Raw genomic sequence first — 15,764 nt, 5'->3', positions numbered from 1 at the left:
CCGGAATTATACCCGGGTTTAGGTCGCGTGACACCGCGCGGCGCACGCGATTACACTTATTTAAAAAGGTGCGCTCTCAGCTTATTATTGGGCGTCGAAATAATCCCTTGGGCTCGGAGCCAAATTACCCGGTATAATTTAGTCATTCTTCCGTCGCAGACGTGTCACAGAACCTTTTTACTTTTGACTTTTAGCCAACCTTGTCGTACACACCGGATCGAACCTTCCACGGATCGTTCGACAAAAATTGACGTTTCCGCACGCGGAATTTTTTTGTTTTTTTTTTCTCGAGCATCTTTCAGGAAGAAAACATTTTGCTTGAACATCAACTTATTGAATATAATTTACCTGACATAAATATGCGCAAATTTTTATTTGTTTCATCAAGATTTATTTCAACCCAATGATTTTTTGTTTTGAACGAACACATTTGGTACCACATATTTGCATTTTATTAATTGATCTTTTTCTGACTGTGATTTTCAGTCATTTCGTTACTAGATAGTCGGACGTTTAGTATTATATTGGTAAACTGCACAGATCTCTTTGAAAATATAAGAATCGTTAATACTAAAATTATAAACAAAAGCTGAGATTATATCAAAGCTTTGCGTCAAATCCATTAAAAGTTGTTGAAAATCTAGTAGACTTGTCGGCTAAATTTCAATAATGATAAATAGTCAAAGTGTGCTTGTGCTGCGAGGACGTCGATTTTGCCAAAGTTGTGAGAAAAATAAATACTATATTACTGATTTTGGGGCAAATGTTTCTTGGAAATACTTACGTTTGATCAGAAAACTCAGTGAGATTTTGAGCATCTTTGGATCATCGACTTTCGATAGTAACTGTCTTTGTGTTTACAAAAAACACACCTCTTTTATAGAAAATAGTCGACTAAACCATTCAGAATAGTCAAATCAACTGCGTCTACAGCAACTAGTTTGGGATGTTAAAGTTATTAACGTATTTGAATAATGCCATTTCTGACGTCATTTTTTTCACAATCAGTGTACAGTTGCGAACAAAAGTCTCGACGTCAGTTTCATATTCCAAATCAGTTTAAAATAGTAAAATATCTCTGAAATAAATTTTTTTGATTCGACTTCACTTCGACAAAAATTATTAGTGGTATCTTGTGGCAACTGGAAATACCGAGGTGTAATGGTTTCAACTTTCACTTTACCTCTTGAATGTTATTTGAACAAGTAATGTGAACAAATTTACTTAATGATTGATTTATTCGACATACGTAGCTTTGATTTTTCGGAAACATTGAAAAATCAACACACTTAATAGCATGAATGTCGTCCTGAGAAGCATCCTGTAAAATTTGATCGATCAACACTCAGGCGCATAATTTCAACATTCTACATGTGAAATAACCTGACTGCTTGAGCTTCGCTCATGAACCTGTAACGTACGCGGTGAAATTGTCTTCGAAATTTTCTCCATCATCGTTACAAAGATATCTGAAAACACTCGTTACGTGACTCTGTTGGGCAAAGTTTGGAAAGTAACAACTTTCAGAGGCTCAGCTGAAAGTGGATTGTTTCAACAGTTTGGAGTCTATTGAAAAGAAAGTCTGTAACGGACTCAAGAATAATTAGAAACGTGGCTGCGTTAAATTGGACTGAAAATTATGCTAACGATCGGTCCGAATAGTTTTGGAAATACGTTGCGGAAATCGTTTGATAAATTGATTGAATCTGTACAGTTCCGTTAAATCTCACTCGTTAATGTTATTGAGGCGGTTTCTAAAAATCAGCAAACTCTATGACAGTTTTATCTTTCATTGTGATTATTAGTTATAAGGTTCTTACATTCGTCCAATATTTTTCGTGTTCAAGATTTGAAAATATCAAGTTCCTTTCTGTTCGGGAGTTTTGCTTTAATGTGGACAGGTACACAAAAATGTATTCAACTGAAGTTAATTAAATATTTACCATCGTATGACAATTAGCGGATATGAATATATACCTCAGATTATTCAAATCTCCGTTTTTTATATTCCGGGGAGTTGACCAGTCATCAATTTCACGCGACTTCCAAGATTTTAGAGAATTCAAGTGATATCCTAAAATTTCAGAGGATTTCATAAGCCTGTTGGTGATTGAATGTGATTTCAAAGCTTTTAAAATATTTCATATTATTTCATATATCGTTAGATAATTCCACAGGATTTTACAGGATTTCAAATAATTTTGAATAATTTCACAGTATTTCATTAAGTATCAGACGATTCGATTTTTTTTTTCTTCAATTTTAGGGTTTTCATGCAATTTCAAAGATTTTCGATATTTCAAATGATTTCCTAACAAGATTTGAACAGACTTCGAAATATTTTATAGAATCTCACAGATTTCTTATGATTTATGATACTTCAAACGACTTTACAAATAGGTTTCGCAAAATTTTGTGTGATATGACGTATTGCATGGAACTTTGTGGATTTTTGAAGCTTTCAGATAATTCGACAAAGGGATTTCAAACGGTTTCAAAGAATATCACAGTATTTCAGGAATTCATCTGATTTCGAAATTTTTAGATACCGCCGACAGTAAGATTGGAGATGATTTATAAGGATTTCAAAAAATATCGCAAGATTTCAGTGAATTACAGATATTTCCAACGATTTCATAAGACTTCACAAGCGGTGTACACCAGATTTCAGGATTGTTCGACCTTTATTTCCGCTTTGAGCACCTGGCCTCCTCAACTCATTTCGAAATACAATTTCACCCGGTGTTTCGGGTGCGCGAAAAGCGATCCGAAGTGCATCCGTCGATCTTCCATCCAGTTTAAATTCGTCCCAAGCGGTCTAATTAAGGAGTTAAAAATATTTTTTAAAGAAAGAAGAAGCCAAAAAAATATTTCGGAAGTAGTGGGCAGAGTCGAGGCGGGTTGCCAGCTGCGATATTATGCGGGAAGTTCGTTGCTGCAGATCCTCGTTTCGACGAGCGGACTCGAGTATATAGATAGGCGCTTTGCTCGTTATAACTGATTTATGTTTAATATAATTGCGTTCTGGCATTCTCAGAACTTGTCCGCCATCAGTCGAAACCAAAAAGTTGTGTGATGGATGATGCGAGGCCGATCCGAGCCGGCCGCTGCTGCGCACCGAGATGCAGTCAGATCTGCGGCGGGACAACGACCGGCAAACGCATCGACGATCGACGCCTGCAATGCCGGCATAATGCGATGCGGGAGCAGAAGCTCGAGATCGCTCGATGTGCGCAAGCTGCGGAGAAAATTTCATTTAAGGTGGTGTCGCGGTGTTTAAAAAACGATTTCACCGACTCGCTTCAAATTTGGCCGTACTTACGGATCGTTTATTTTCTCCGTAACGATCCAACGATCAGCGAACTTTTTTTTTTACAACAATCTTATCCTGTTCGACATTCCTTACTCGAACCGGAGTTTTTTAGCATTGAAAATGCTTCCAAAATGGGGGCGCTGGTTAGGCTGTAACCCGTAAAGGGAGGTTCCGGCAAAGATATCACACACTGAGAAAAATTTCATTTGTTACAGTGACTAGAAAAATTCAGTAAAACAACTGTTTGCTGACCAAATGGCTTTTACAACGCCAGATCAATTTTGTATGAGATAAATGCGAGTGTCAGTTTATTCTGCTGCATGCAGCGAAGTCAGGTCAAGTTTTGCAGCGATTATGAATTTTTGTAACGATACTTCGACATCTGTGGCGTAATGATTCGAATATACCCGTAAATAATCAAAACAGGGCTGATGAGAATTTGACTGATGGCGTTAGACACGTGGTATATTTTTTCGCCGGTTTCACCTATCTTCATAAGAAGCTTGTCTCTCTGCCAACAACTCTGTTCAGAGTACAACGTAAGAGAGTTCTTCAAAATTTTTAACACCTTTAAAAAATTCTGAAACCAATTTATTGATGCTGTATATCGACGTGATTCTGCGAGTAAAATTCAATTAGTCCAATCAAAGTCGTAAAAATTGATTCTAGGCAGAAAAATTTCTGGCTCGAAAAATCGGAAACACGCAACGCTAACTCATGTGAACAACGGACCAAAAATTACGGGTAAGACACATAAAATTTGCACACTGTGATTAAAAAGGTGGAAAAGAAAGTCACAAATTTATAACTTTCTTGTTTTAGCTTTTCATTAAATAAACCTCAATTCTATTACCAGTATTCGGGTGTCAGTGTGTAGTAATTTAACAAGTTGCCACATACTATCAAAGTCAAAACAAACAGAAATGCAAGAGCATGATTAAACATTATGTAACAATTCTGGTTATTATAACAGGAAAAATAAGTGCAAGATACATTATCTTAAGCAGAATAAGAAAAATGTTATATCAAATAGTCATTGTCGTAGTTAGTGAGTATAGTTCAAGTCTGAATTAAAATGAATAATTAATTGAAATTCCCTACATTTTATTGCTATTTTCTCAGCTGTTGGTCCCACTACGATTTAAACACATTTTTCCGAATTGTTGAGGTCCAATTAGTCTAGGAAGAGTTGTGGGAATAAATTTAACTTTTTCTGATATCAGCTACGCATTATCAACCTATGGTAACGTAAGTTTTGAAGTGTCATTGGCACAGTCTTATCAACTCTTATCTATATGAAGTGATTTCTGAAAAATAAGTAAAGGACAACTATAAATCGCTGAGCAGTGCTTAAAATCGGTGGAAAGCCAATCACAAATCACTTAAACTTGTCTGAAATCGTGGTTGCATTTACTCGAGCCGAGTCAATTATGTCTGGAAACTTGAAATCGTATGAAATCGAGTGCAATTGCCGAGAACCGCGTAAAGTCATCGAAACCTTGCGATCACTTGTAACATAATCGGTAAGCGAACAGCCCCTGAAATTCTCCGGTAACTTTAGGAATAAAATTTTTTCTCTCATCGCCCAAGTATTTTCCAGCCATTGTAATGTAAGTTTCAAGACGTCATTTGCACAGTCCGATCGGTTCTTGTCGATATGAAGTGATTTCTGAAAAATCAGTAAAGGACAACTATAAATCGCTGAGCAGTGCTTAAAATCGGTGGAAAGCCAATCACAAATCACTTAAACTTGTCTGAAATCGTGGTTGCATTTATTCGAGCCGAGTCAGTTATGTCTAGAAACTTGAAATCGTATGAAATCGAGTGCAATTGCCGAGAACCGCGTAAAGTCATCGAAACCTTGCGATCACTTGTAACATAATCGGTAAGCGAACAGCCCCTGAAATTCTCCGGTAACTTTAGGAATAAAATTTTTTCTCTCATCGCCCAAGTATTTTCCAGCCATTGTAATGTAAGTTTCAAGACGTCATTTGCACAGTCCGATCGGTTCTTGTCGATATGAAGTGATTTCTGAAAAATCAGTAAAGGACAACTATAAATCGCTGAGCAGTGCTTAAAATCGGTGGAAAGCCAATCACAAATCACTTAAACTTGTCTGAAATCGTGGTTGCATTTACTCGAGCCGAGTCAATTATGTCTGGAAACTTGAAATCGTATGAAATCGAGTGCAATTGCCGAGAACCGCGTAAAGTCATCGAAACCTTGCGATCACTTGTAACATAATCGGTAAGCGAACAGCCCCTGAAATTCTCCGGTAACTTTAGGAATAAAATTTTTTCTCTCATCGCCCAAGTATTTTCCAGCCATTGTAATGTAAGTTTCAAGACGTCATTTGCACAGTCCGATCGGTTCTTGTCGATATGAAGTGATTTCTGAAAAATCAGTAAAGGACAACTATAAATCGCTGAGCAGTGCTTAAAATCGGTGGAAAGCCAATCACAAATCACTTAAACTTGTCTGAAATCGTGGTTGCATTTATTCGAGCCGAGTCAGTTATGTCTAGAAACTTGAAATCGTATGAAATCGAGTGCAATTGCTGAGAACCGCGTAAAGTCATCGAAACCTTGCGATCACTTGTAACGTAATCGGTAAGTGAACAGCCCCTGAAATTCTCCGGTAACTTTAGGAATAAGATTTTTTCTCTCATCGCCCAAGTATTTTCCAGCCATTGTAACGTAAGTTTCAAGGTGTCGTTTCCACAGTCCGATCGGCTCGCGGTTACACGTGTCGCTGGATGCCTATAATACTTGTTGTAGAGAAATAACTCCAACGAAAGCTCTGCATGGCGAGCGCTGCACTCGGTTCGGTAAATATGTAAAACGCGGGCACATGCGGCGTGTATGTAACCACCATGCCACACCATATACACACATACGTATATGGATAATTTGACATTTACAAATAGGTCGCTGCTGCTCGTTTTTCACCTCGCACCGTTCAACCCGCTCCGTGACTTAACGTGTAAATTACTCTCTTGAGGAGAGAAAACTCCGCCAACTGACAATATAAGGCCGCGGTTAAGACCTTGCGCTATCGAGATACGCGAGAAACGATTCGTGTGCTCGACAACTCACTGGAGTAAGAAAAGCAGACGTTTAAATCGTTCCTTTCATCCTCCACGAGATAAATCAAAACCATCAAACCGGATGGAGACATTGATCTAAGCGTATTGCAAAATTCGTTCATGCATTTTTAAATTGATTTCTAGTTTTTTTTGCACATCAATCATCGAATCACGGCTCTTGAAGAACGTGCACAGCGCTAATTAGAGTATCTTCGTACGGTCAATCACCTCATTTTTATTGTTATTCCGACTGTTTATATCTGGAAAAAAAATTTCAAATTTTCAAGTCGTCAACGTTTTTTTTTTTTTTTTTTTTTTTATGTACATCCCGAGTGATGTCGCCATCTTTTCAAAGCAATTAGATGGCAACAGATTTTCAAACCGTGGTTGATCTGATTCCTAATGACGGCTGCGTTTACTTTGACTGCGTGTAACCGTCAGTGGCGGTCGACGTCTCACGAATCCTTAGATTTATATAGATAATTCATCGTCTAAAAGATTAGTCGAGTGTTGTGGTAAAACGGCGTCATTAGAACCTCCCTTGAGACAGCACACCAGCTTTTTCTTTCCAGTTTTTCGAAAATTCACGCGATCAAGTATCCAGTTTTTCAACATCACCTGGCCCACAAATGATTGTAAAAATTACTGTAATAAGTTTACGTGACGTCTGCTGGGAATAATGGTTGAACTTTCTTTAGAAAATAGAACTCTGAAAACTTGACTCAGCTCACTGTGAGAAAATTTCGGGAAAAGACAGAGTTAACAATTTATTAGCCAGTTGTTCCGATCTATTGAACACATTTGTTTTTACTGTTTCAAAGTTTTATCGCACAGGCAAATAAAAGAGCACAAGAATTTATTGACAAGCAAAGATCTACATTTTTCATCGTTCTGTCGATTTTCATTTATTCAAGGAATGAAAGCTCTCTCCCAATAAACAATGCCAGTATATAAAGCGTATGAAATTCGTCAAAAAAGAACGTTTTATTCTGTAGAATAAACGTGCAGCACCTACGTATTTTATTGCGAAGAATGTCCGCCGTGATTTCGGTTTATTAAACGTTTTTGGTGGACGTCTTACGATAGTTGTTCATATGCAAATTTTATACGTTTGAAACCAAACATTTATAAATCGTATCTCAATTTGTTGATAAAACGTATCGAAAATCCGTTATTTTAATATTTATGGTAATCGTCTAATATTTGGATATTGATGACTACTAAGAGACGTTTCGCAAGTACGTTTTAAAACTCAAATTATGAAGGAAATTTTTTCTATTAAAATGTGTTGACAATGTCCGTTTAACTAACGTGACAAAATGTTTTCTGTTAATGACGCTTTAATCTTTCATTATTTATGTCTAAACGAATATTATACAGTGTTAAAAAACGTTTTTAATTGGACCTCTAGACTTGAATACATAACGTATCTTGGATGTGTAATTGAAAGCGTATATAGTACACTGCTATAGAGGAAGATCATTTCACGTTAGCTAGAAACAAGTCTGGGTTGAGTTAGAAAGCGTACGAATTTAGTTTATATATGTGAATCGATTTTATTATATCTTTGTTAGAACGTTACACAAATATCTTATATCTATAAATACTCATTTATCAAAAAAAAAGGTACATCTTGTAGCTCATAGACACAGCTCAACCTACACTATACTTTCGTCTTCACGGTAGTTACAACTAACAGAAAACGCTAAGAATATTACACTTATATCAGAAATATTTATATGCCTGTATGATTTGTACTTTTATATGACTGTTTTTAAAATTAGTTGACGTTTACCACAGTTTCTTAGCCCTTCTTTCGTACATAGGTATGCCGTGATCGAGCTAGTTTTAACCAGTCTTTCACGGCACACGAAACACTGGTTTCGGTTGCATCACCAATTTCCTTCTTGCCAAGAAAGGTTTGTTTCACAGCCTCTGAGAAAAAATACATCAAAAGGAAGGTACAATATCACGATATTGATAACTGATAAGGAATAATTTCAATGTAAATTGTGATGAATCTCGAATATATTGGGAAAAAAGTTAACAGTTTGCATAATTTGAATAATAATGTGTGAATAATATTGTTTTCACACGATAAATCCAAGTAATAACTGTTTCTCGAAAATTTCATGAATTATTCATTACCGTAAACAGTTTCCATTGTCAATGTCTTTTGAAATGGGACTTTGTCCCTCCCTGCCCAATTGAATTGCATCGCTAATTCGTTTGTGAGTAGTGACCTCATTATAGCCAACACACATTGGCGACCGCTTGTCCCTCCAACAGAAGCCAGTTTCCCGGTCTGCAACAAAATACTAAAATGAATGAATGTCGAATTGAATTCAAAATATTCTTACTGTTATCAACATCGATAACAATTTTGACTAGTTGGAGATTGTCGATTCCTAATATTTTTTCAGCATTTTTTAACGTTAACCCTCTCGATCAGACCGAGACCGATTTCATGTTGAATGAAAATCTCTCACCATATTGATATTTCGATGGGTGAAAGCAGTTTACCTCAGGGTTTAGGAGTATCTATAAGGCCATCTGACCTTGCTTAATGGAACTATGCAGTTAGAACCCTGACCTTGCGACCGATACAGTTTTATGAAGCCTCAAAGTGCGTGTTGCGTAGAAGCAACATACGGTCCGAGAGGGTTAAAACGTTACGAACCGCAATTCTGTATGCCTGTAGTAATTTTCATTATTCCTTTGCAGTCAACACATACCGAGCGTATTCTTCAATGAGAGACAACCCCCTCCCTAGTGCTAAGCCAACTCAGGCACATGACGCGTACGTGAAGTTCGGTCGAGTGGAGACTAACATGGCCACTGGCATTCTATCCCCTCCCGGCCGAGCCTCATGTGCCTGTGTTGGTTTGCGCTAGGGAGGGGGTTGGCCCTCATTGAAGAATACGCTCGGTATTAGTACCTATCCGTATGTCATGACATACATATTTTGAATATGATTGCAAGGTCTACTCACTAAATAAGTTCGATGCTCTTCGGATTTCAGGATATTTTCGAGGTTGGAGAAGTCTTCCATGGAGTTAAGAGGAAGTTTTGGGAATTCGGCTGGTTTCTTTGTTACGTCGATGCTGACTTCCTTCTGTTTTGAGAAGATTTTACGTAGTAGCAGATGGTTTTGTTCAGTGTAGGATTTAATGTGTTCTAAATACTGCAGAGTTTTTTCTTCAAAGGTATTCTGTTCGCGTGATGTGGTCGGGGTTGAAGGTTCAAGTTGTGAAAAGGATCTTGATAAGTCATATTGCGTGGTAGACCTGATGATCCTACTAGAAATGTTTCTATTTGATGTTTCATATCCAGACAACTGATTCGGTGACTCATGGGAATTATCATTATACTGGTGCTGTACGATCTTGTGGGCCAAGTTTTTCTTTGGTGTCTGATTTTTGGTAGATCCTTTGGCTGAGTTAATGTAGCGAGTATTCTTATTACGGTTAGAAGTCGATTCATCGACTTCGGACGGTGGCAAATTCTCGTCAGCTGAAGAGGTGTAACCTAAACTACTTGAACTTTCACGAGAACGCTTCGTTTTTTTTTTTTTGTTACTAACGTGTCGATTTTTAGCCTTCTTCTTGTCGGTTTTGTGTTTACGTTTTTTCTTTTGCGGCTCAGGTTCGACATCATCACTGTTCGTAGCTTCATTCTCGTCCACGTCATTGGTAATATCTTGCTGAGGTATTACAGTGGATTTTTTAGCGATGTTGCGAATTATTCCGGATTCATCGGACGTGCCCAGCTCCAGTAGGCGCGCCATCGTTGCTTCGGTGTCGTGGTAGTCATCTGTTAGTTAATCAAGGAATATCAATCAATACCGAATGCTCATTGATTAGCAAAATTAATCACAAATGTACAATATGATCAAAATATATCGTCGTAACTCTTATCCAAGTGAAAATTAATATGATTGAAACATTCAATCCGTATACAATTGTAAAAAAAAGTTCTACGTTCCAATAATCACCTCCGGTATGCAGTACTTTGTGAATGGCAAACTTTGGCCATGTTTTTTCATAGGCAGCCTTTGATTTTACAAGTTTTGTAAAATGATCTTCAGTTTTTGTCCGTGGCCAGTAACATTGGGTGTTGTTTTCGACCAGCCAAAGAACTGGTACCAATGCGCATTCTCTATCTTCGCCAACCAAGAATTCAATCACCGCATACATAGTTCTGCAGCACGACTGAGTAAAAACATCGTTAAATGTATCATATTCTCTAGTCTGGTGTATAAATTTATATTTGATCAAAATTCAAGCACTTTTATTCCACTCTGAGCAAAAAGTGCCAGTTTAAAAGTTTTTAATTAGGACATCAACATAGGAATATGCAAGGTAGTATATAAGTTAAAAGATGAATCGATCATGAAACATTATGAAGATTTTGGGAACGCATGTCTAACCAATACTTGAACGTCAATGTGACGTACAAAACTATAATAAATCAGCTCAAAAGTGATGTTATGAACATATGGTAGAGTTGGGTATATTGGACTACTAGGTAAATTAGACTCGGCATATACGGTATATGGTAATAGGTATACGATAATGTTATTTTTTGCTAAACATCTCAATTGAAGCAAACTTTTAATATAAAAGAGATAATGAACCTACGATTCTCGGGAATGTGTGCGAGGTAGACATAGACATACTATACATGTCTTGAACGAATCCCTCTTCCTCGTACACATTGCCGAGAATCGTAGGTTCATCATCTGTTTTTTGTCGAGAGCTCGTTTCGTTGAGATGTTTAACAAAAAATAAAAATTTTATTTCATTTCGTGTAGTATCGGAGTTACTGCGAAACCATCTTTAAATGGAAGACAGACGAATTTATGTAATATATCATCGACGCGATAAGATTTCGCTACGTTGAAACTTCTTACGAAAAAAATCCCTAGTTTGGAAGATTTAATAGGTTTCTGATAAAGGTCTCGCTTGTACTTGAACGGAGTACCTATAATTCTATATTCTCCGGCAATGAAAAGGATTGATTTGATCACTAATATTTCTGTCCCACAAGCTACTACATTATCCGGCCTTTTTATTGATATTTTGAATTTTTTCGTTTCCAGAGCCTGACATTCACGAGAATTTCCAATAAATTTGGGTTTAGGAATAAATTTTTCCTGACAATTAGTTTTACGAATAGAACTTAGTTCTTCAAGTCGATTACTCAGCTGCTGCAGCGGCAAGCGTTTCGATCGAATAAGTCGTTTCAAATGGCCCAAATGATTTTCATACACAAAGCAACTGTATTCTTCTAATGGGCCAAATCGTTCTACGTCGTCTATGACATGCAGCAGCGAATGTACATTATATACGACAAAGTTTTGTCCGTATATCTTAGCACCTTGAGTAACGAATTTTTCGATCATATCTTGCGCGATGTTTCGAAAACGCGAGAACAAGGCTGTATTCGATAGAATATACACGGCGGCAGACAATAATAAAAAATGTTTGTACTTTTTTCGATCTAGCACATCCCGCATTACAACAGGGCCGGAATATAACAAGAAAAATCTAAATTCTGTCGCTTTCCATCGATGCAAATCCAAAAATCCACGGGGCTTTCGAGGAAACTCTGCCGGAACATATCGCGCCAATAGTTTCATTATACGTTCAATTTCTAACAAAATATCCTTAGACAATTTGCAATCACGTGAACCCTCGACCCAGTATTTAAGGAGCAACCTCTTCAAAATTCCCAGGTAGATTAAATGCATGGGATCTAAAGGAAATTGGGAGACTAGTCCCACGTAAAGATCTAAAAGAGGCGAACGTCCTTTAACGTGACGATCGTTTTCACTAGGTGCAACAAAATCACTATCTTTTCGCTTCTGGAATTCGGTGTCACATGGATAACACAGTTTACGGTTGAGATGAACTGCGCGAATCTTACACCTCTCGCAAGCATCCTTACCCGAATGTCCTAAACACATTTTCAACATAGATCTCGCGGGCGCGTCACACGCGAATAAACCAACTCTGACAAAGTATTTGGTGCCATTAAACTCAAAACCATTGGTGCTTAAACGTGACGTTTCTTTAATTAAATCTCGTAAATATGAAGATAGTGGCATCGGTTTACCCGTACCATAATAAACACCAATTACAAATGGGCTATCATCGATCATTGAAATACTGCGTCCCAAAATTGGCCAAAATGATGTTCCGCTACTTTTATAAACGGGAATCCCATCAATATTAAAATCAACTCGCAACGTATGTTCAGGTGACAGTCCTTTTTTGAGACCTGACTCGAGTTTTTGTCTCAAGCATTTCTCCAAACCGAAATAACACATTTCTCCGTTGTCTAAATTTAACGTTTCAATACGTCGTGACGTGTGAAGTAGAGTCCTAGCACTTAAGGGTAAGATAGGATGTGCTGGTTTCAATAATGCTAGCAATTGATCGATCGCGTTATGTGTGATGTTATTTGAAGATGCCCAGTCGCGCAAATTTTCAACAAAGTTCGTTTCATCATCTAAATGCACTTCATCGCTGACGGAACTTGAATTATCTTCAGAACTGTACAACGTAGCTTTGATGCTATCTATGTCACTTTCGATGTCTTTGAAATCTTTATTATCGCGGTTCGAATTAGAGTTTTCTTCATTCTGTTCATTACTTTGATGGATATGATCAACATCATAATCGCTATCTATAGAGTGCACATATTCTCCGATACAAGACACATGTTCATGACTAGCATCTTTTAATTGTGATTTCGTAAGGTGCTCGAGTGCACAATTATTGCCTGCAATACTCAGTAATACTTTACGAGTATTTATAGCTGTTTTGCGACGCAAATGTCGTTTACTCAGAACTTTTAAATCATGAGGCATGTTATAAAACTAAATAATAATACACACCAGACAAGAAATGATGTACGCTTTAACGTGCTTGCCTTATTTGTCGTAAATATCCGCACACCACTCTGAAAACTAAAAGTTAAATGAACCTAATGAACGTAGTACGTGAGTCAATACAGAAGATTCATAGCAATAAAGCTTTTACACGAGTTAGCGCAACAATTTATATAAAATTTTATTGAAAATTAAGTAATTTGATCAAAAATGCTGTTTCGTGTATATTTTCTTGGATTTGGGCTAAATAAATATTAAAAAGGCATTTGTAGCCGAACAATTTTGTAAACACGAATAAAAAACGTGGTCAGCTACCCATCGAACGTATATAATACGCAGGTAATGAGTAGTTTCATTCTATTGGATTTGACTCTGACATTTACCGATAAACGCATAGTATACTCATGATTTACGTTCAGTAGTAGGAATCGTGATATATTTCAGGACTAGATAGTACTGTTACTAATATTATTATTCTATAGTACTTATAGTTCTATGTATCGCTATTTATTGTTACTACAAATTAAACAAGATCGTAGTTTAACGTTGAACCAATTCTGGGCCGATGTCCTGCTTATATTCTAATACTTTTCGAATAGTATATCATGACGCCTACTACTGAACGTAAATCATGAGTATACTATACGTTTATCGGTAAAGATCAAAGTCAAATCCAATGGAATAAAATTACTTGTTACGAATTTCCTGCGTATTATATACGTTTGATGGGTAGATGACCACTATTTTTACCAGTGTTTACAAAATTATTCAGGTGCAAATCCCTTTTTAATATTTATTCAGCCCAAATCCAAGAAAATATACACAAAACAGAATTTTGGATCAAAATACATAATTTTTAATAAACCTCTATATAAGTTGTTGCACTAACTGGTGAAAAAGCTTTATTGCTACGGATCTTCTCTATTGTCTCTATTGTCTAACATGACCGTCTTCTTCTGATGGATAATAATTGTTATTTTCAATTGAAGGGAAAAGAAAATAAAAAATATTGTCAAAATAATATTTCTGTGATTTCGATGGCACAGAAATATTTACGTGGCTGTATTACTATACTTTGTTACTTTGGAAGATGCTACGAGTTCATATGTATGTTATAGATATGTTGAAACGGTATCTAAAAAAATAATAAACACGAAACCGATTTCAAACAATACAGAGCAAAAGTTACTAATAACCGCATGATCACATGGGATGATTATTAACATGAAGTTTTCCTCAAATTCGACAAGAACTAATATAATTAACCTATAATATACGTATCATAGTAAACTTAACACATATAAATAACGTTTAAAAACAGTTCAAAAATATTCATGAACGTTATATAATAAACAATAAACTATTCCATATTTTTATGGTACATCGTTTGGTTTAGAGAAAAAGACGCAGAACATTACACATAGTTTCTTTTGAAGAAAGAAAAGAAAGGAAAGAAAAAAATACAGAAGAGACAGAATTTGAGTTGCAAAACACATTATTTTTTCAACCAAGAATGCTCGATGTATTAAGACAAAATACCACCATATTTGGAAAAATATGTAGTTGTACTTACCAGCGTTATTTAATGACGAATTTGCTTCTTCCGTCTAGGCCGCAGATTAACAATAGCTTCTCACCTTTTTTGCTACACGATCACCGATCGATCCGAGCACCTCCGCATTCGGTTGACGAATAACGCCATAACCAGCGCCTGAGGCCAGTTGCAAGGGTGGGGATGAATATAGGCTCCCAGACAAAGACAAAGATAGAGGAGACGCAAGAGCGACAGAGAGATCGTGCCCAAAAGGGAATCAACTTTGCCATATATGCCCGTGTTATTCCGAGCTGTCCTTGTCTTACCACTCGCTATACTTACACTTACTGTATGAATGCGCGGTCCATGGGATAAGTTCTGTCTCTACATATAATTATTGCGCTCTTACTCTAGCTTGCAGCGTTACCGACGCTGACGCACCAGAGCAGGAGAATAATATATCAGTAGTGACACAATGTATAACGCACAGAACTCCGATAAAATAGCGCGAAAAATAAACGTACAAACGACGTTAAAAATGCGACAGGATATGATGAACGCTTGTTTTAGCAAGTACTCATACAAGATATTGAAGTCTTGACGTAATTCGTGCCAAATAATGAGATTTAATATATTATAATATGATAACCAATATTGTGAAATAATTATAAAAATGTACAATAAATTATTATTCTTGGTACGAAATTATTCACGTTTCGGACACTTCTTTATTCTCTTCCTTTTATTGGTTATATCTATGTTCCATGCACCGGTAAATGAATACAAGATCAGTGTTCAGCTTTAGTTACCACATAATATTGGCATCAAAATAACGGGTAATTAAAGTCCATTTTTCGGAAACTAATTATAAGATAATCAACTGATTTGGCCACCGCTTGGCATCAGGCGGTTCCGCATACATGAATACTAAAAGTGC

General features: G+C 36.7%; 2 protein-coding genes across 5 annotated transcripts in view; one reads left to right on the top strand and one right to left on the bottom strand.

Moving 5' to 3' along the window:
• The window catches only part of MESR6 (misexpression suppressor of ras 6), a 524,406-nt gene that overhangs the window by 102,292 nt on the left and 406,350 nt on the right, over positions 1-15,764 (top strand). The window lies entirely within an intron of this gene.
• Positions 7,930-15,403, bottom strand: LOC124218797 (uncharacterized). Of its 4 annotated transcripts, XM_046625629.2 has the most exons (6): positions 14,867-15,403; positions 13,300-13,371; positions 10,393-10,609; positions 9,391-10,211; positions 8,547-8,703; positions 7,930-8,333 (listed from the first exon to the last, which is right to left on the bottom strand). In XM_046625629.2, the coding sequence occupies exons 3-6, from the start codon at positions 10,592-10,594 to the stop codon at positions 8,203-8,205; spliced, it is 1,311 nt and encodes a 436-aa protein (XP_046481585.1). In that variant the 5' UTR covers positions 10,595-10,609; positions 13,300-13,371; positions 14,867-15,403; the 3' UTR covers positions 7,930-8,202. The 4 variants fall into 4 exon arrangements, with proteins under 4 accessions (XP_046481585.1, XP_046481587.1, XP_046481588.1 ...); XM_046625631.2 differs by lacking the exon at positions 13,300-13,371 and having other exon boundaries at positions 14,867-15,402; XM_046625632.2 differs by lacking the exons at positions 10,393-10,609; positions 13,300-13,371 and having other exon boundaries at positions 14,867-15,400.

Source organism: Neodiprion pinetum, chromosome 5 (assembly GCF_021155775.2).
Source record: "Neodiprion pinetum isolate iyNeoPine1 chromosome 5, iyNeoPine1.2, whole genome shotgun sequence".
NCBI lineage: Eukaryota > Metazoa > Arthropoda > Insecta > Hymenoptera > Diprionidae > Neodiprion > Neodiprion pinetum.
The sequence above is the reverse complement of the archived record's forward strand: the minus strand, read 5'-3'. Positions and strand labels throughout refer to the sequence as shown.